General features: G+C 40.3%; 1 protein-coding gene across 1 annotated transcript in view; it reads left to right on the forward strand.

Moving 5' to 3' along the window:
• Nucleotides 1–2,031: 2,031 nt before the first annotated feature.
• Nucleotides 2,032–20,927, forward strand: part of TNFRSF19 (TNF receptor superfamily member 19) — a gene marked incomplete at its 3' end in the record, with an annotated part of 92,199 nt that continues 73,303 nt past the window's right edge. Inside the window, exons 1-2 of the mRNA XM_082248173.1 lie at nt 2,032–2,143; nt 17,291–17,401. Of these exons, the coding sequence (XP_082104299.1) occupies nt 2,072–2,143; nt 17,291–17,401 (183 nt within the window). The 5' untranslated portion in view covers nt 2,032–2,071. The remainder of the gene's footprint in view (nt 2,144–17,290; nt 17,402–20,927) is intronic.

A 20,927-nucleotide genomic window follows, 5' to 3' on the forward strand; every position in this document is an offset into this window, starting at 1 on the left:
AAAAATAAATCAATGTACTTACCTTTTTTGAAGCCAATCCAACCCAATCTCCAGCGGTGGAAGCTCTGCAGAGGACACAGCCAACAACGGCTGTGAAACGAATGGGAAGTGACGTCACCCATTGACTTACTATGGGGCTTCCATTGTCAACTGTGTACTCTGCACCCGCTTGCACAGCGAAGCTGCGGCTGACAACTTAGCGTGGGATTGGGTCGGATCGGCTTCAAAAAAGGTAAGTATACGGATTTTTTCTTTACAGGGCTAGATAGGTGTAAGAGTCGGTTCACACTGGGGCGACACAACTCCTTTCTACTTCGGGGGCGACTTGTGCATTACCATGCACCACGACTTCGGAGCGACTTGCAGGGACTTCACATAATGGATGTCTATGCAAGTCGCTCCGAAGTCTCCCCGAAATAGTACAGGACCCTTTTTCTAAGTCGGAGCGACTTGTGTCGCTCCTATTAGAACGTGTCCTGTAGCGGTCAATGGACCGCGAGGGAGCGCGACTTGTCAGGCTGACAAGTCGCAGTAATGTGAACCGAGTCTTAGATTGCGGAGATCTATAAATACAGGTATTTTAGTTTTAGGGTGAACTTATCCTTTAAGCTAAAACAAGAGAACTTCCTCATGATCACTTGTAATACAATTGAGTAAGGCTTTGAAAGTACCCTTGGAAATTGCAGTCCCTGGCCAGTTGGTGTGTGTGATGCCTCCTTTCTCTTATAGTACTACACCTTGTGCAATGTTTCCAGGAATGTGGGGGAAAATGGTGCAAAAAATCTTTCCTAAATCCTCAGTGTATGAGGCTACGTTCACATGTAGGTGTTTTGGGGGCGTTTTTCTGCTCTAGGATCAGCTCTCAAAACGCCCAACAAGACAAATCCTATTAATTTCAATGGCCCCTGTTCACATCTGAGCGTTTTGACGCCGTGAGCAAAACGCCCAACGCTCAAGAAAGTACATGAGCTTCTTTTTGGGCAGATGACAGGCGTTTTCCATTGGTCTCTAGTCAATCTAAAAACGCCTGCAAAAACGCCTGAAAAAACGCCCTTAAAAACGCCTGTAATAGCAACAGCAAGATGTGAACGTAGCCTGATTGTCTATGGAAATATAGAGTGACTTTGCCTGCTTAGAAATTCAGATGGGCAGTGTTGTGAGGCCTTGTGAAATCCGAGGATCAGAAGTCTTGCAGTTGGTGAAAACGGCTGCTGGCTAACAGAGAATTTTACACCATGGGGTGGCCTGATCTCATGCAATGCTTGGATAAAGTCTCTGGGCGGGTAGGCCTTGCCCCCTGTATTTCCATACTAGATTTTCAAGTTGTAATGTACCTTTTAATTTTCCAGAGTCCTCTGTAGTTTATGGACCGTGAAATGGTAGAATGGAACAAATAAGCCATGCCATGAACTATTGCCATACCGAACACTGTGCCTGAAGGTTTTGATTTTTATTAGTGTGTTTAGCTATCGTTGGCAGTATAGAAGTATGATTAAAGTAGATGTAAGCCCCAACCCCGTGACTATTTATTTCTTTAGTTACAGTAAAACTTTATTTTTTTTCAAATATTTTTTTTTTTTTTAGTTTTTTTTTAATTTTCACTGTATAAAGCAACATAGAAAGGGGAAAAAGAAACTGAAGGTAAATAATAAATGTATGTACCATATGAAAAGTGCAAATACAGGGTTAACATTTTTCCACTTATAATATTATAAGTGTTTTATTCATAATGACCTATAATTTTACACCCATTACAATTTTTTAACAATATCATTGATAAACTAACAAAAGATTCCTCTACTAAGTGGAAGCATGAATGGGTATAAAAAGCTTTCATCAAATAGTACATCCAACCGTTCCATAGATAAATTAACCCTGTTCAAAATTGGCTACATACTTTGCAGGGAAGCCAAGATGGGTGTTTCTTTAGATTTTTATGCCACAAAATTATATATTCATTTTTTAAAATATATTTTTGATGTTTACACATTAAGTGATTTGGCTGAATTTTTCCTTTTAATATTCATATAGCTTTTCTGTTTCCTTTTCAGGGTACTGAGGCTCAGTAGCCATGGACCATACCGCTCCGCAGAAGAAGGGGCTATTTCTGTTAACGATGCTGTGGCTTATGCTGACATGTCTGGTAAGTAATCTGGGAGAAGTTTGCTACTCTAGCATGCTGGGCTGAAATCCCTTCAGGTCTCAGATTCCGTTGTGTAGATTAAGGCTAAATTTCCCCTTGCAGTATAGTCTGTCACAAGTCAGAGAATGCTGCTCATCAGCAGTCCAGGGGTAATCACATGGCGTCTTGTTCAAACACGCTTCGCATAGTTGTGGTGTTTCTGCATAACACATCGAATGACTTCAAAGTCTCCCCGTTTTAATGTTGTGTTTTCTCTTTAAATCAGTCCAGATACCATGTAAGCTGCAGAACTTGTGTGGTTCATGCTAATAATATACTGTCAGGTTTGAGTCTTCTAGATTATTATTTGTGTCTGGGGATTTTCTTTCCATTTGTTAAGATCGCATCCTGTGTTTTGGCTGGTTGTTTCAGTTATGGTTTTTTATTACAAGCCAGCAAGTTACTGTTATACCGGCTTTATGCACCGTCGTCTCATTAGAATCTAAAAGTAGACCTTTTACACATCCTTAAAGGGCCAACACATCCAAGTGTTTTTTTTTTTTTTTATGGATACTAGAGTTAACTTTTAACTCCAGTATGTGATGTTTGAGATAAAAAATACACTAGGGAAGGAACACTATCATTGTTTAATTGTTACAAAGAATATAGCTGAATTTGTAAAAAGGAAATAAAGGATGCAAAAATGCAAAACGAACGACCGATTGCAAGATAGTAGGACAAACCCCCAAAAATTCTTCAAATATATTAATCGTAAAAAGGTCAGGTCTGAGCATGTAGGTCCTTTACAAAATAATCTAGAGTGGGTGACTGGGGACAAAGAGAAGTCAAATGTCTTAAATACTTTCTTCAGCTCTGTGTATGCAAAGGAGCTTGTGGCCATAATTGGGATGATATTGACACAGCCCTAAATGATCCAAAATGGCTCAAAAGTCATGTGGTCCAGAAATATTTAGACAGAATAAAGCACCTGGACCACATGGCCTATACCCACAGATCCTAAAAGAATTGAGCTCTGTCATTTCAAAGCCATTGTTTAAAAATTTTAGGCACTCTTTTTAAGGAATGGAACCATGCCACTGGATGGTTTTGGTAGATCATAAGCCTAATAGGATGCAATGCCAAGCTTTGGTTTCCAAAGGCGTGCAAAATCCTTTTTTGTATTAAGAGAGGTATGGACTCCAGAGGGAGATATCATCATTTTGCCCCTGTATAAATTATTAGTAAGACCTCATCTGGAATATGCATTTTAATATGATTAAAAATCTCAAGGGTAACAGTAAAAATTCACTAGACAGATATAAATAGAAGGCTCATCTGTGTGATGTGAATGTCCCGATGTGGAAGATGGATGACAAGCCAATCCCAAATCACACAATGGCGCGGCCCGACAGGAAGAGAAGCCGGCAGTATCCTTTTCTTTCCTTGTCATGGTTTCCCAGTGTTTCTGGCCCTTATCGTCTGTCAGGATAGGAACAGTCACCCGCGGAGGGTTTATAGCGAGTGGCCAAGAGCCAGAAAAACACGATCTGCACTGGTCTCTCCTCCGGCATGGAGGAGAGACCTCTCCTTGCCTCCCGTTGACGTCACATGCCACAGACAGCGCTGCGTCTCACGCTGCTGTCCACCCAGTAAGACAAGGATACTACCGGCTTCTCTTCCTGTCAGTTCGTGGCATTATGTGATCTGGATTGGCGTGTTATCCATCTTCCTCATCTGGACATTCACTCCACACAGATGAGCCTTCTATTTATATCTGTCTAGTGAGTTTTTACTACCCTTGCCATTTTTAATCATATTAAAATGCTGCACTTAGAGGCGCTTTTCTGTTTCTTTTCATTTCTAGCTGCAGAGTTGACTTTTCACTGTTAAGAAGAGCCTTTGCCCTAAGTACATCAGCATTGTTTTTATTTCCACCTACTATTGGATTACTTATGGATCCTTTCCTGTAGACCATATTTTTTTCTCTCTCGTATGGATCTCCCAGGAGCAGCTCCTTTATGGGCTTGAATGGAGTTGGACTTGAGCTCTTGTTCTATATCCAATCATCTGGAATATGCAGTTCAGTTTTGGGCACCAATTCACAAAAAGGATATCTGGGAACTGGAGAAAGTGCAGAGAAGGGCAACTAAACTGATAGGTGGCATGGAGGAGCTCAGCTATGAGGAAAGATTAGAGGAATGAATTTATTTTCTTTTGCGAAAAGGAGATTAAGGGGGGATATGATCAACATGTATAAATACATAAGTGGTCCATATAGTGAACTTGGTGTTGAGTTATTCACTTTAAGGTCATCACAGAGGACAAGGGAGCACTCTTTACGTCTGGAAGAAAAGAGATTTAACCTTCAGATACTGAAAGGTTTGAAAATGTGGAATAGACTCCCTCAAGAGCTGCTTCTGGTCAACTCAGTAGATTGCTTTGAAAGGACAAGATTCTTTCCTAAACGTACATAATGCAACTGGACACTAACCTTTTTATAGGTAAAATTGATCCAGGGAATATCCGATTGCCTCTCAGGGGATCAGTAAGAAAATGTTTCCCCTGCTGGAGCAAATTGGATCATGCTTTGCTGGGTTTTTTTTTCCTTCTTTAGGATCAGCTGTGGGTATAGGATTGTGTATATGGGATTGTATTTATTTTTTTTTTCTCTCCTTCTTTTTTTTTTTTTTTTATAGGTGGAACTAGATGGTCTTATGTCTTTTTTTTTTTTTTTTCAACCTAACTATGTAACTATATTTAAAATAAAGCTAAAGTGAATATATCACTGTTCCAAGCACACATATAAAAAACAGCTAACTACACACTTAAAACTAGAAGATCATCGTTGATCCAGGGTAAAGTTGATCCAGGGAATATCCGATTGCCTCTCGGGGGATCAGTAAGGAAATCTTTACCCCTGCTGGAGCAAATTGGATCATGCTTTGTTGGGGTTTTTGCCTTCCTTGGGATCAACTGTGGGTATAGGATTTTGTATATGGGATTATATATATTTTTTTCCTTTTTTTTTTTTTTTTCTTTTAATGGGTTGAACTAGAATCTAGATGGACTTATGTTTTTTTTTTTTCAACCTAACTATGTAACTATGTTCAAAAGTAAGATAAAGTGAATATATAATGTATAAATTTTATAACCGCGCAAAGTGCGATGCGAGCTGCAGCTTCAAGTGTGACAACACCCAAATGAAAAATAAAGTAAGCAAGCTGCGCTATAAAAAAGTGACAAAAATATCACCCAAAGAGGTGAAAATAAATATGTAAATATGAGTGTGAAAAATGAGTCTCTCAATTGATCCAGAAGTTCCCAAGAGCTGTGAATGAAAAGTATCAATATCCACCAATATGTGCAGTGACCACCACCAGTAGTATGTACTGCTTACCAGAACTAAATATGTACAAGCCAAAGATGTCAATCATAGACCACTATGGATGCTGCAGGGGCAGCTCGCCACTATTCCTCCCAGGCTCAGACAGTATACCAGCATATAGGATTAGCGACGTCCACCATCTGTTGGCAAAAGAGGAGCTTCGAGATTGTATCTTCACAAAAGTAGATGTTTAGGCGATCAAGGATAATGCATTAAAAACCAACACCACAATCACGATGCAGGGATGATGACTTCTGTAGGAAGGTCTTTCAAATATGTCCTACACATCTCCTCATGGCTTCATTTGAAATGGCCGCCTGTGTTGTGCAGACAGCCTGGTGTGTGTGTGTATGTATGTATGTATGTGTGTATATGTGTATATATGTGAATATACAGTGGGTACGGAAAGTATTCAGACCCCCTTAAATTTTTCACTCTTTGTTATATTGCAGCCATTTGCTAAAATCATTTAAGTTCATTCTTCTTCCTCATGAATGTACACATAGCACCCCATACTGACAGAAAAACACAGAATTGTTGACATTGTTGCAGATTTATTAAAAAAGAAAAACTGAAATATCACATGGTCCTAAGTATTCAGACCCTTTGCTGTGACACTCATATATTTAACTCAGGTGCTTTCCATTTCTTCTGATCATCCTTGAGATGGTTCTACACCTTCATTTGAGTCCAGCTGTGTTTGATTATACTGATTGGACTTGATTAGGAAAGCCACACACCTGTCTATATAAGACCTTCCAGATCACAATGCATGTCAGAGCAAATGAGAATCATGAGGTCAAAGGAACTGCCTGAAGAGCTCAGAGACAGAATTGTGACAAGGCACAGATCTGGCCAAGGTTACAAAAAGATTTCTGCTGCACTTAAGGTTCCTAAGAGCACAGTGGCCTCCATAATCCTCAAATGGAAGACATTTGGGACAACCAGAACCCTTCCTAGAGCTGGCCGTCCGGCCAAACTGAGCTATCGGGGGAGAAGAGCCTTGGTGAGAGAGGTAAAGAAGAACCCAAAGATCACTGTGGCTGAGCTCCAGAGATGCAGTCAGGAGATGGGACAAAGTTGTAGAAAGTCAACCATCACTGCAGCCCTCCACCAGTCGGGGCTTTATGGCAGAGTGGCCCGACGGAAGCCTCTCCTCAGTGTAAGACACATGAAAGCCCGCATGGAGTTTGCTAAAAAACACCTGAAGGACTCCAAGATGGTGAGAAATAAGATTCTCTGGTCTGATGAGACCAAAATAGAACTTTTTGGCCTTAATTCTAAGCGGTATGTGTGGAGAAAACCTGGCACGGCTCATCACCTGTCCAATACAGTCCCAACAGTGAAGCATGGTGGTGGCAGCATCATGCTGTGGGGGTGTTTTTCAGCTGCAGGGACAGGACGACTGGTTGCAATCGAGGGAAAGATGAATGTGGCCAAGTACAGGGATATCCTGGACAAAAACCTTCTCCAGAGTGCTCTGGACCTCAGACTGGGCCGAAGGTTTACCTTCCAACAAGACAATGACCCTAAGCACACAGCTAAAATAACGAAGGAGTGGCTTCACAACAACTCCATGACTGTTCTTGAATGGCCCAGCCAGAGCCCTGACTTAAACCCAATTGAGCATCTCTGGAGAGACCTAAAAATGGCTGTCCACCAACGTTTACCATCCAACCTGACAGAACTGGAGAGGATCTGCAAGGAGGAATGGCAGAGGATCCCCAAATCCAGGTGTGAAAGATTTGTTGCATCTTTCCCAAAAAGACTCCTGGCTGTATTAGATCAAAAGGGGGCTTCTACTAAATACTGAGCAAAGGGTCTGAATACTTAGGACCATGTGATATTTCAGTTTTTCTTTTTTAATAAATCTGCAACAATGTCAACAATTCTGTGTTTTTCTGTCAGTATGGGGTGCTATGTGTACATTCATGAGGAAGAAGAATGAACTTAAATGATTTTAGCAAATGGCTGCAATATAACAAAGAGTGAAAAATTTAAGGGGGTCTGAATACTTTCCGTACCCACTGTATCACTGTTCCAAGCACACAAAATCAGTCCGCCAACTTGAATCATTTGCTTAAACATCAGTCATTGAAGCGTTAGCAGCGCTCCTCCAGTGTAAAACACACTGTGTGTTTTTAGATAAGTTCCAAAATTTTCTGCCGTTGTGAGTGAATATACAAATAGAGGTATCTAATGGCACTTTTCCACTGCAAGTACCGGCTCGGCTCTACTTGGCCCTGCTTGGCCCTGTTTGGTTTTCCACTGCATGGTATTGCATGGTACGGTGTTGGAACGGTTCGGTACGGTTCAGTACGGTTTGGTATGGTTTGCTTTTCCACTAAAGTAGTACTAAAGTAAGTGGGTGGGATAACAACGATTCTCTGACCAATCAGTGGCTAGTAGTGACAAACAGTAAGCTGCATGCAAAGGATTGTGGGATATGGTACCGGTATGGTACCTCTTGGAACCACAATCGAGGTGGTACTGTGTTAGAGAGCCGTACCGTTCGGTTCCATGTAGTGGAAAAGCACCGCCGTACCATACCGAACCGTTCCTACACTGTACCATGCGGTACCAGCAGTGGAAAAGCACAAAAGCGAGCCGAACCGTTCGGTTCCATGCAGTGGAAAAGCACCATTAGGCTATCTCATCCATGGAATCGTGCTGTGAGTTCTTAAGTCCATAAACAACATCACTACACCTCGTGGGTTCTCTCTCCCTACTGATAATGCACTCACCAGATCTCAAATCTTTTATGCCTTATACCAATAAACTCTGCTTCGATGGTAAATCACACTCTAGACTGGATCCTTCTCCCAAGTGTCCTCTTACATTTTGAGCATTTATCCCATCAATAGTTTGAATAATTTGTGCATTTAGCTCCTGTTCAGACCTTTTTTTTTCTTTCTCTGATGACAGTCAGAGCCCTATGTCACAAGGGCCAATATAGCCTTTTTGTTTCACCAGTAAGACCGGATATGTTGATCAATCCTTCACCTGTATTTTTTGCATACTTCTCCAAAGTATATATTCTCCCATCAAATGGTTATCATCCATCACCAAAAAAAAAGGATAATGGTGCAATACTGTTTGATATGTTTGAATGGTCAAACATTCGCATAGACACACTCCTAAACCTTGTGGACAGCCTTCCCAGAAGCGTTAAAGCTGTTATAGCTGCAAAGGGTGGGCCAACTCTATTGAACTCTACGGACTGAGACTGGAATGCCATTAAAGTTCATGTGCATGTAAAGGCAGGTGTTCCAAAACTTTTGACAGTAGATTGTATGTGAAATGTTTCATGTGGCAAAGGATTTGTTATTGTGTTCAGCTAGCATTGTGATAGACCGCATAGCCAGGTCCTTAACCTCAATTGCAGCAGCACTGCTTGATCTAGAACACACCCTCTGCCTGCTAATTGGGCAAAGAAGGAGCAGTAGCAAAGTGATGAGGTCTTGTGCTCTCTCCTCTTGTCAGCATATGTGCCCCCAAAGGGAAAACCCCAACATTTCAACAACAAAAAATTATCACATTTCTTGAGGCCCTAAAATTATGTAGTTTGGGACATAGCATATATAGCCATCAGCCCCTTATGATGGGGGTTAGTGGTCACTAGTGTTTGCCACCTTTTAATCTTGGTGGTCTGTGGTGTTTTCCTTCATAATTTTGATGGTCGTGGTGACCATTTAAGGCCCGATATGCCCCCTTGCTGTACTTAGTGGTGATCATTGTGGCCCCTTGCTTCCCCCTTTTGAATTTTATTCATAGAAACAGGCAGGAAAATTGCCAGCTTCTGAAGAATGAGAAAGAAGTGGTGGGCTTTTGGATGTAAACACAAGCTGTATTTTACATTTATCATTGCTTTGATTGGCCATCACAGCCTGCACAAGGCACAGAGCCACTTGCATCAGCTCTGTGCATATTCGTCTGTGATACAACTCTCTGTGGACCGCTACTGTGGGGGAAGAAATTTAACAAGACACACTGGCTGTCTGTCGTATTTTTGCAGTGCTCTTTATAAATGTCTAAAAGTCTACCTCCCTGCTTTTTTTTCACAATATGGCTGTAGGAGGGTGGTTAAAGTCCTCTCACCTTAGCCGGACTTCTCATATTTCCCCAGCTTCCATAATCTCATACTCCTGCCAACATGATCCCTGGGAATGCGGAGTAGCCCACATCTCGTGAGAAGATGTGGCACAGTGCATGATTCCTTTTTAATGAGGTTTTAACTACTGAACTCTCTTGGGGATCTGGCCAAAAGGAGGATGATGTCACCCTCTCCTGAGATGACCGGATAAGCCAGGGGAAGGTAAGTATATTATATAACTATTTCTAAAAGGAAATTAACACTGCTAAGGTCTGTGCTGCAAACTCCCCTTCTCACTCTTGTAACACTCAGGGCATGAAAGCCTTATAGATTACTAGCACTGTGCGGTGCAGAAGAGCCCAATTAACTCAGTGCTTAAAAGAGAAGTATGGGTTTGAAAAAAAAACAAACACACATATTCCCATATGTGTATGCAGCATTGGTGGAATGCTACAGCTTTCCCTTGCCGTCTCTAATGCCTCGTACACACGCAACGATTATCGGCCAACCAATCGGCCGTCTTTTGTCCAGTGTTGGTTGAAATGTGCTCTAGACTGCACACACATCTTCTCGGCCAACAAAAAACAACTTCAGAAGTGATGTCATGTGCTGGTTTACTTTCCGTGTGTTTTTTCTTCTCTGAGCATGCCCAGTCTTGCTCATCTGATTTTTGTCTGCCGAAATCTGTACTGACTGACGGAAAATTGTCCGTTGTGTTGATGGCCAACAAAAATTTTATAGCATGCACACCAAATTTTGTTCGGCCGAAAAGTCGGAGTCGGTTGTCGGAAGCATCATACTAACAAGCCGAAAATCGGCCAATCGGACGTTGGCCGAAAATTCACGGCCAACAATCGTTGCGTGTGTACGAGGCATAAGACTGAGAACTGAGCGATAACATGACCACTGATTACTCAGTTCTTGGTCTTCACTGGGCAGAGAGCAGTGACTGTAAGTTGCCGCTCTCTGCTCTGCCCTCTCCAGTGCTCTCCTTTAACTTTTTATTCTGGAAATATATACCCTATACATTTAAGACAATTATATTAGCTGCATTTTGAAACGTATACAATTGTAAACCACATGACTTAACTGGATTAAATATTTCCATGCATTACCTTATAAAAACAAAGAAATGGTTGCTGGGCAAAGTTTTACATCTCAAAAATATACAGAGCTCATGGTGAAGCATTTTGAATATGAAGTGGTTAAAGAGATTTCCCAGTTAGAAAGGAATGCTGCTTTTCACCAAATTTATGCTGTGTGGTCCCAGCCATATTATGGTTTTCTTATAATATAATGGAAAAGGCTTCTAAAATTTAGGCACCAGTAGTACTTTTTTAGACATTCTGGCTCCAGGGATTCTTTCAGTCTAACTCAAAACTGTCTGAGTGAAGAAAATCATACTTCTGTATGGAAACTGAAGGGGAGAAGCCAAAGGACAGTTCGTACTTATAAGAGCTTTGGCAACTTAAATGCCAAAACTATAAACAAACGTTTAAATCGGCATTAGCACTTATAAACTAAAGACCACCAAAGGTCCCTTTTCACCTGCTTAATCAAAAGGCAACAGGTATACAATCCGATGCAAGGAGACTGAATTTTCCTGGCTCTCTTTAACTAATAGCAGGGGGCCCCCCATTCAAAATACCCCTTGACCAAGGCATGGAGGTGCAGTGTGGGTCAGGTCTGTATCTGCCATTTTGTTTTAAATATTCATTTTTCTAGGGGGTCTGCTGGGCTTAAAATGATCTTAAACACACACTTTTATTTACATTGTCCCTTCTTTTTCTGCATGTGAGTGATGGCACTGTAATTATTATAAAAATATAAAAAAATATCTTCGACCAGTATCTTTTTCCTAATCTATGTACAGCTGTCGCATGACCCATTTATTTTCCAGCCTATCTGCAGGGAAACAGTGTCAGGAGAAGCTTCTAGTCCTCTAGCTGTTGGTCACATGTTAAAAAATTAAAAATAAAAATAATAAATAAATAAATAAAACCGCCTTTGGCATACAGAGTAAAAAAAAAAAATCAATTTTTTTTTTAAATCATCATACAAATATATATTTGAAATCAAATCTTTTATTTTTTAACAATAACCTGGTGTAGGTGGATTTCTGCCATTCATGGGCTGTGTCACACCCCTCCAGCTTGTGTTTTACAATAACAGGGAGGTGAAACCTCCATCAATCTACATGTATTATCCCACCCTCCTTGTGTTTAGCTGGTTAGTGGCATGGAAGAGGAGGGAGGAGTAAGATGCCATTTACCACTGTGTATACGCCCACATGTGTGACTATAGTCACTTGGGCTGCTCAGGAGCGATAGGGAAATTTCAGCATTGAAACTCCCTGAAAACTGAGTGTGCAGAGCTGTCAACACTGCTCTGCAAAATCACCAACTGCATTGGGGACATGCTCAGAAGGGAGAGGGAGAGAACATCAGGATCAGTCAGGATTTTTGCAGGACATAGAAAACAAATCTCATAGTGACTGAATGAGTATAAACTGCATGTAATATACCATTTATTGATAATTCCAGACTTAAGTGTCACTAAACCCACATCATAAAAAAATGAACTTGACTTCAAGTCTAGTATCCGCATCTATCATTACATAGCAAGTCGTTAATGTTGTAAAGCATGGAACCAGTGAGAAAAACATAACCTGCACCTCTAAAAACAAGGGCAACAATGACAACTTTCATATTTCTGTTCAAAGGTAACAGAGTCCCTTTAACAGCATTCAAATGTCTGTTTACTTTTCTCACGCAGCATATCTTTTAACCCTTCCAAAAATTCTGTGCGCTCTTAAAGGAGACCTTGCCTTTTTCTGGTGACCTCCCTGGCGCTCCCCCTTCCTTCCCACTGCTAGTTTTGCCTGGGTTAGAGTTGTAAGTCTTGAACCCGGAAGAGGTAGCTGGCACACAATAGCTGATGGGGTGAACCAAGATAGCAGCATAGGACACGATCTGTCACACTTTAGCAGCAAATCGCCGGAGTACAATGAATATCCGCATATGAAGAAAGGATAATTCTGCATGACACTTAAGCTTTAAAAAAGAAAAGGAAAGAGTGGGAAGTACCTCTTTCATTTCTTTGCATTCTACATTTTCTGCTCTGGAGTCACAAATCATATGACCCACCTTGCCCAGGTCTCTTCTACTGAACTACGCAACGCCTGTTATAGAGATTAGGACAGTGGGAGTTGTTCTGTAGATCAACAGTGAGAGCTCAGGCATGGCCGACAACACTGCTTGGGATCTCAGTGTAGCTAATATATTTTTTCGTCAGCTTAAACTGGATGCTAGGAGCTCAGTTATTATTTTAATTTTTTGCTGGAAAAGGTTTGTAAGTATTAATTACTCACGTGATCGCGCCTAGGTATTTTCAAATGTAAATTATTTTTGTGTATATACAATAAAGAAAATAAATTTGAGCAGCTAGTCTAAACAACGATAGGTTGTGTAAAATGTGGTAAATGTGAGACAGCGCTCAATATTGTGAATCAAATTTGAATATGTAAATAACTTAGTGAATAATTTAAATACACAAATCACAAAAAACGCAATCGATGAAAAGAAAAAAAGGGAGATTTTATCCCCAAAGTGCCCAAATATTAAAGTGATTGTGTATATATTGGCAGTCTTTGTAATTCCAAAGTGCAGGTGCAAAAACGTGCAGCAAAAACAATTATGTGCTCATTCTTAAAGTGCTTCATGTGCAGCAAAATTGCATTTCTTCATGCAAATGGGGAATCCTTCACCTGATGCTCAGCTCACTTACCAGATGACCCCTTGGGGTCTAACATAGGTAAATGGAATCTCTTACTCCTAGTGTTTCCTATCTCCGCGCTGGAAAATATCCAGGATCTCCTACGGCTGGTTACAAGAGCTGGCTCTGGATCCCAATCTCCGTCCCGTTCAAGCGTAGGGCAGTATTAGCATGACATAAAAGATGCAAAAAATTTCATGGTATAGTATGCATAAAATCCGTTTTAATAAAAGAAAGTCGTCACTTACAATTTGAGTTTCATAGAATCAGCTGAAAAACAGTGGCGCAGCAGGTCTGCGTTCCGGCTGTGTTCCAGAATCCAGAAGTGACGTAGGGCGTAGCAAAGGGACCCAACGCGTTTCGTCATCAAGCGTATGACGTCATACTGCAAAAAGGTGGCAGATTTAAAAAAAACAGCTGTATGCAAAAATGCCGTTTTCGGCGTTTTGCATACATGAAAGTGTAGTGGAGGGGGTCTAGGGTCTTTTAGACCCTTGATCCCTCCATAAAGAGTACCTGTCACTGCATATTGGTGTCACAAGGGATGTTTACATTGCTTGTGACAGCAATAAAAGTGATCAGATTTTTTTTTTTTTTTAAACCTGTAATAAAGTTAAAAATAAATAAAATAGGAAAAAATAAAAAAAATGTTAGCCCCCCCTTGTCACCGTTAGCTCACGCACGAAAGAGAATGTATACGAAAGTTGAGCCATGAATGAAATCACTGTTCAAACCACACGTGAGGTATCGCCAGAGCGTGAGCAATAATTTACAAAAAAAAAAGCTACTCGCTAACTTTAAACTGGTAACCGTTAAAAAATTTTTAAAGCGTCGCCTATTGAGATTTCTATTGACCGTAGTTTGTCGCCATTCCACGGGTGTGCGCAATTTTTAACCGTGACCTGTTGGGTATCTATTTACTCGGCGTTACGTCATCTTTCACAATATACAATGGGCTAACTTAACTGTTTAGTATTTTTTAAATACAGTGAAATGTGATTTTTCGTAATTTTTCCAGAAAAAAATGGCGTTCTAAAGACCACTGCGCAAATACCGTGTGACAAAAAATATTGCAATGACCGAAATTGTATTCTCCAGAGTCTTTGCTAACAAAATATATATAATTTTTGGGGGTTCTAAGTAGTTTTCTAGGAAAAAATACTGATTTTAACTTGTAAACAAAAAGTGTCCAAAATAGGGCTGGGGCTTAAGTGGTTAATATTTGGGCACTTTGGGGGGATTTTTTTCTTTTCACTGATTGTGTTTTTTGCTATTTTATGTGATTTGTGTATTTAATTTATTCACTAATTTATTTACATATTCAAATTTGATTCACAATATTGAGCGCTGTCTCACATTTACCACATTTTTACATTTTTTACATTTTTAAAGATAAAGAACATGCTAAAATGTGCTTATTTATACATACACTTTAAAGTGGAATTTCAGGCCATACACCTAACTAATCTTAAAATGATATTTACCTATTTTTAGGCCGCTTCAGTCCGGTCACGTGATCTGGCTCCACTTTGTCAGCCAGCGCGGCTACAGGGGAGAGGAGGGAGTGCCGACAACAGATGGGCCATTGAAGCCTATGGGTGACTTCACTGCTCCAAGCTCTACTAGCTGTTGCCAGAGCGCACTCTCCTCTCTCCTGTAGTCTCTGCTGGCAGACACCAGGGAGATCACGTGACCGGACCAGAGCAGGCTTAGAATAGGTAAGTATATACATCTTTCTCACACAAGTTAGTTAGCATAGGTGTTGGGGGGAGGCGGTTTTAAGGCTAGGTAGGTGTATAGCAGAAATTCTACTTTAAGGTTGAGATATATAAAAAATAGGGGCATCATCAGTAACTTAACTGCTCGTGTATTTTAGTTTTTACGGCACAACTTCATTAACTGAAAGTCAATGATGTTGGATGTTGGGGCTGGACCGTTGCATTATTTTAAAGAAACCCCATGCAATTAGATTGACAATCAGTCAATATAAAAAGGCATGGCTTCCTTCTTGGTGCTTAGTGTTCAGCCATCTCACTTTTCTCTCCGGTGAAAGAAGCTCACGGTTCCTTTGAATACATGGGTATACAAGGAAGATATCAGGTTTTTTGTTTTCTTTCCTTTCCCCTTATGCACACAGCCCTCTTCTTGTTGCTTGGCTAGACACTTTCAATCATAAAGGGCAATATGTTTTTCTTCTCTGGAAAATACTAAGAAACAGACAAAGTTAATTACATATTTTACTTTTTTTTTCCCCCCAAAGTAAATGAAGTGCAGAATGCTCCACATGTTGTTTTAGGTTAGCTCAGATCTTCTGTTTTGAATTTGAATGTCATGCATGAATGCACCATTTTGAATATGGCATCCAAATGGTATTCTAGATAGTGAAATGTTATAGTTGGCTTTTGTAAGTTGCTCCACTTAGTTATGAACTGTAATGTACAACATCAAACGACCCTTGGAAGATGTGTAGAGGGTTGAGAATCAATCCAGTAATCAGTGTGTTGGAAACCTGTACTTACCTTTCCTTCTAAAAAAAATGCTAGTTTTCGGAAGCCAAGTCTGGCACAGGTTCGGCCAACTTGTACTTGGACAGTAACTCTGAAGGATGGGACTGTAGACATTAGATCATCATGACAGTCAAACAATTAGGATTAGCAGAAGCCAATAATACAACCTTCATATTTCTCTCAATAAAGGCTTCCTTTGACCATAATTATGTCCATTCAGGGAAAAGTGACTGTGGCTGCTAATAATGCCTCCACCTCATTTATCCCTATTCCCTTGCTGCCTCCCCGCTCTTGTGTTTTAACAGAGCAGGGCTTCTAGGTACGGAGGACCATGTGACCTCCCCCATGTGACAGTGCTTGGGCCTGAGCTACCAATCCGTAGGCCCAAGCGCTGTCATGAGGGAGGGGCATCAAAGCCATCCACCAAGGTAAGTCCTCAACCACTCAATTATTTTAGGCATGACCAAAGATATACAATTAATTTTCAGTACACTGACAAGCATGTTTAAAGTATAACTAAATGTAAAACCTTTGTATTCATTTTGGATAGATGGGAGAGGGATTATAACACTTGCCAGTTTTTATTGCTGTCGGTTTCACCGTTAGGAAGATCCACCCTCTTTGTTTGTACGGTTTACTATTACCATTATCAACCCAAATTGTGGGATGTCCCCAGAAAAGTGATAGAGGCCCAATCTTCCAATGGGGACAGTAGACCTTATCTGCTGACCTTAGAGTCTCCAAGAGATTCCTTTAATTTGCAGGGATTTCCTCTCGCTTCCTGTTTTGACTATGGGAAAGGAAGTAAAGGTAAATCTCCCTATTGGGACAAACAGGGCAAAATAAACCTTACAGGGGTTATAACCCTCCAATCCTCTATCCAAAATAATAATAAAAAAAAAAGTTTTTCCTATAGTTCTACTTTAAGTGATGCAAAGAGTAAACATGGTAAACTGTAGTAACCTGTAGCAGCCAACCATATTTGAATGCTATAATCCGATTAGGTAAAAGATAAGCGTGCTGACTAATTTTTAAAGGTCCCTCCCCCTTAGCTTTTTTGTGGACATTAATGGTTACCAGAAACTCTACTTTCTAGTGACCTCCCCTGTGTGGGCTGATTTAATTTTAAAGGCCCCTCCCCTCTAGCTTTTTTTTTTTTTTTTTTTTTTTTTGTGAATATTTATGGTTACCTGAAACTCTACTTTCTAGTGACCTCCACTGTGTGGGCTTCCCAATGCCAACCTTATCCTGCACTGCACCCTCGCCCATGCAAGGCCCAAGTTCTGTTGGCTTCAAAGAGAGGCCCATCTCTACAAACTGTGTTACCCATTCCATATGAATTAAACACTGCAGTGATTTATTTATTTTTTTCTTCATTTATTTTTATTGTGATTTCTGTCTCTTGTTAGGTTGGCAGAGGGCTTTCTGAAATTGGAGATTGCAAAGAACAGGAATATTTTGACAATAATGGAATTTGTCGACCCTGCAAGCAATGTGGCCCAGGCAAGGAGCTTTCTAAGGTATAGTGGATGATAAATCATTTATTAGAATTACATTAAAATATTGTTTTTTTTTAAATGATCTGTATTCGCCAATCATGACCGGATTTGGATGAAATTCTCAGAGCATGGCAAAGGGGACACTATTAAAGTGGAAGTTCACTCTCCCAATCACCACTGATTATTTGTAACCCCCATGCTGCTGGCATTAGTAAATAGCTAGGAAAGAAAAATGATTTAGCTTTGTCTCATTTTTTTACATCACAGAAACCTGACATTTTTACAGGGATGTGTAGACTTTTTATACCCACTGTATATGTGGATATGTATACTTCTGTAAATGTGAGTATACATGTATGCTGAAATAAGCATTGGTGTTAGTAATGTATTAGTAATATATAGCAAAATTATTGGAGTATCTCTACATCTTAATATTCTAAGATGTAGAAATACTCAAATATAAAACCGCTCTAGGCACAGCTGTTCTTATGGTGTTTTTTTTTTTTTTTTTTTATTCACACAAAAACTAACTTTTTTTTTTTTTTACCTTGTCTGTTTTGGGCTGCCTGGAGTTGGGCTTTAAGACCAATCCATTACATTTTGTAGATGTACTGGTGGACCCTAGGGAGATATTTGTAGATGTACTGGTGGACCCTAGGGAGATATTTGTAGATGTTCTAGTGGACCCTAGGGAGATATTTGTAGATGTTCTGGTGGACCCTAGGGAGATATTTGTAGATGTTCTGGTGGACCCTAGGGAGATATTTGTAGATGTTCTGGTGGACCCTAGGGAGATATTTGTAGATGTTCTGGTGGACCCTAGGGAGATATTTGTAGATGTTCTGGTGGACCCTAGGGAGATATTTGTAGATGTACTGGTGGACCCTAGGGAGATATTTGTAGATGTACTGGTGGACCCTAGGGAGATATTTGTAGATGTACTGGTGGACCCTAGGGAGATATTTGTAGATGTACTGGTGGACCCTAGGGAGATATTTGTAGATGTACTGGTGGTCCCTAGGGAGACATTTTGTAGATGTACTGGTGGACCCTAGGGAGATATTTGTAGATGTACTGGTGGACCCTAGGGAGATATTTGTAGATGTACTGGTGGACCCTAGGGAGATATTTGTAGATGTACTGGTGGACCCTAGGGAGATATTTGTAGATGTACTGGTGGACCCTAGGGAGATATTTTAAGATTGGTAAGTTCGTCCTTGCAGTAGTATTTTTTCAGTTTATAACTAAGGGCCCCTTCCTCTGTTATCCTACTGATTTCGACACTCTCCTGGTCTGGGAACACTGTATACTGGGGCTTACTGATGATACAGGATTTGGCAATAAGCTAAAACATCTGTTGAAACTGATATGTGATTTAAATTAGTTAGAAACAGATCATCGTTTGAGGCTACAAAATTGACATTTTTTTAACTGGATGGGAAAAAGACCTCACTGCAAATTAAATTGGTTGTCTAATGATTCTTTTTATTAAATCTAGTTAAAATGAACTACAGCCAAAACCAATTTAGTTTAGTTTATTTTTGTTGGAAGATAAAAAAAACAGCAAACACGGTTGGTTTTTATATTTAGTGAAGGATAATGAGGCCTGCCTTGGTGAAAAGGCATACCATCTCTGGCCTTGCTGCTCCAGTTTTTAGATCAATCACTCTAGGGCTTGTCTGGAGATTTTCTTCTCTTTGCCATTAGTGAAGGGACTGTAAAGCTTACCTTACACTGGTAGATTTTTGTACGAATGTTCACATGATAAAGCTCATCTGTACATTCGATAAATGTCATTGAAAGTACTGTATTTTAAAATTTGCTTTAATCATTCATGTTTGAAATGAGGGGAATTTCCTGAGTGAAAACCTTATTCACTGTTAGAATTGTGTGCCTTCCATCCTGCTTCTTTAATTTTTTGGCACTACGGTTGACATTGATCACCGATTTTGACCCAATTAACTGTAAAGGCATAAAGTACATTCTAGTGAACGCACACCATAGCAAGTCTTGTCAGAAAAAAATGGTAGCAGCCTGGTCTAGACCGAGGCTGCTACCAGCTTTCTGACACATGGCTTGCTATAGTAGGTGGTCACTGGGACGCTGTTTATGCCTCTATAGCAGTGATGGCGAACCTTGGCACCCCAGATGTTTTGTAACTACATTTCCCATGATGCTCAACTACACTGCAGAGTTCATGAGCATCATGGGAAATGTAGTTCCAAAACATCTGGGCTGCCAAGGTTCGCCTTCGCTGCTCTATAGTATGATTTGAGTCAGGACGGACTCTGTTCCAGCCTGTACCCTTTAGTGGAGCCCATCAAAAAGGAGTTGGGAAGTCTAAGTGGAGATCCTAAGTTCCATTCTTGACCCATGTAACTATTAGAAAATCAAACGAACGTTCCAAAATCCAATTTAATTATTTTATTTGAACAAAACTTAGCCAGCAGTATGATTAAGATGCTGACAGAGGAACTTTTATGGTAAAATATCTCAAAAGCAAGGCAGCAGAGGCAAGTATAATTTTACATTTAGCCTGCTCCTGTTATCCAAAAAATGTAATCATGCTTTTTTCCCCCAATGTGCTTGTTGATAGGCTTGAACTGTCTTAGGTAGGTCTGCAGGAGAACATATAGGAGGATGTATACACTGTCATGTACACATTGGATGATTGACCACAGGCTCCCTTTTTAACCCTTAAAATGTTCTGGTCTCAGGTAACCCCTTCTAAAAATTACTGTATCTACAGCTCATAATACATTGGTGAGATGGTCACTGTGAAGAATGCTCCTTACATTTGTGATCATTGGAAAGAATTACCCCCTTACAGATAGCTAAAAAAAAAAAAAAAAAATCAATGATGTCAATAGGAACTTATCTGAGAGGTAGAAACTTCTCCTTGCTAAAGGAACCCTCTAGCAATATTTGAAGGAGTCCTGGTTGAGAAACCCTGGTCTAGGAATACAGTAAATATAAATTGTGAAAGTACCATAAATTCTTCTTTCATAATTGCGATTATACTGTTGGTCTGCTTCCTTTAAGATGCAGCCTAAGAGGATGGACCATCGCAGAGGCACCGGATAGTTATATATGATGTAGTGACATGACACTGACTGGGAGGAGATTTGCTCTACAAAACACTGATTAAGCATGACACAGGGAGGTATTATGTTTGCAGTCAGTTTGCCTTAATGAGTTGAGGGAGAAGAATAGAAGTGCTAAGGTCACTGGATGGTTCAACTTTTAAGGCACAATCTGACCTCTTGTGGCATTGGAAAAGGCAGGAGTCCCAGATGAGGACCAAGTGCCTAAAAAATGTTGTTGTTGTTCATTTGTTTAGTCATTTCCAACTCTTCGTGAACCATAGTGCATTAGGCTTTTCTGTCCTCCACTGCCTCCCGGAGCTTGCTCATGTTCGTTGTTTTGATGATGCTATCTATCCATTTTGTTTTTTGTCATCCTCTTTTCGTTTTTCCTTCCATGTTTCCCAGCATCGGGGTCTTTTTCAATGAGTCCTCACCTGCATTAGGTGGCCAAAGTATTTGAG

The sequence above is a fragment of the Pelophylax lessonae genome, assembly GCF_965119305.1.
Source record: "Pelophylax lessonae genome assembly, chromosome: 2".
NCBI classification, from domain to species: Eukaryota; Metazoa; Chordata; class Amphibia; order Anura; family Ranidae; genus Pelophylax; species Pelophylax lessonae.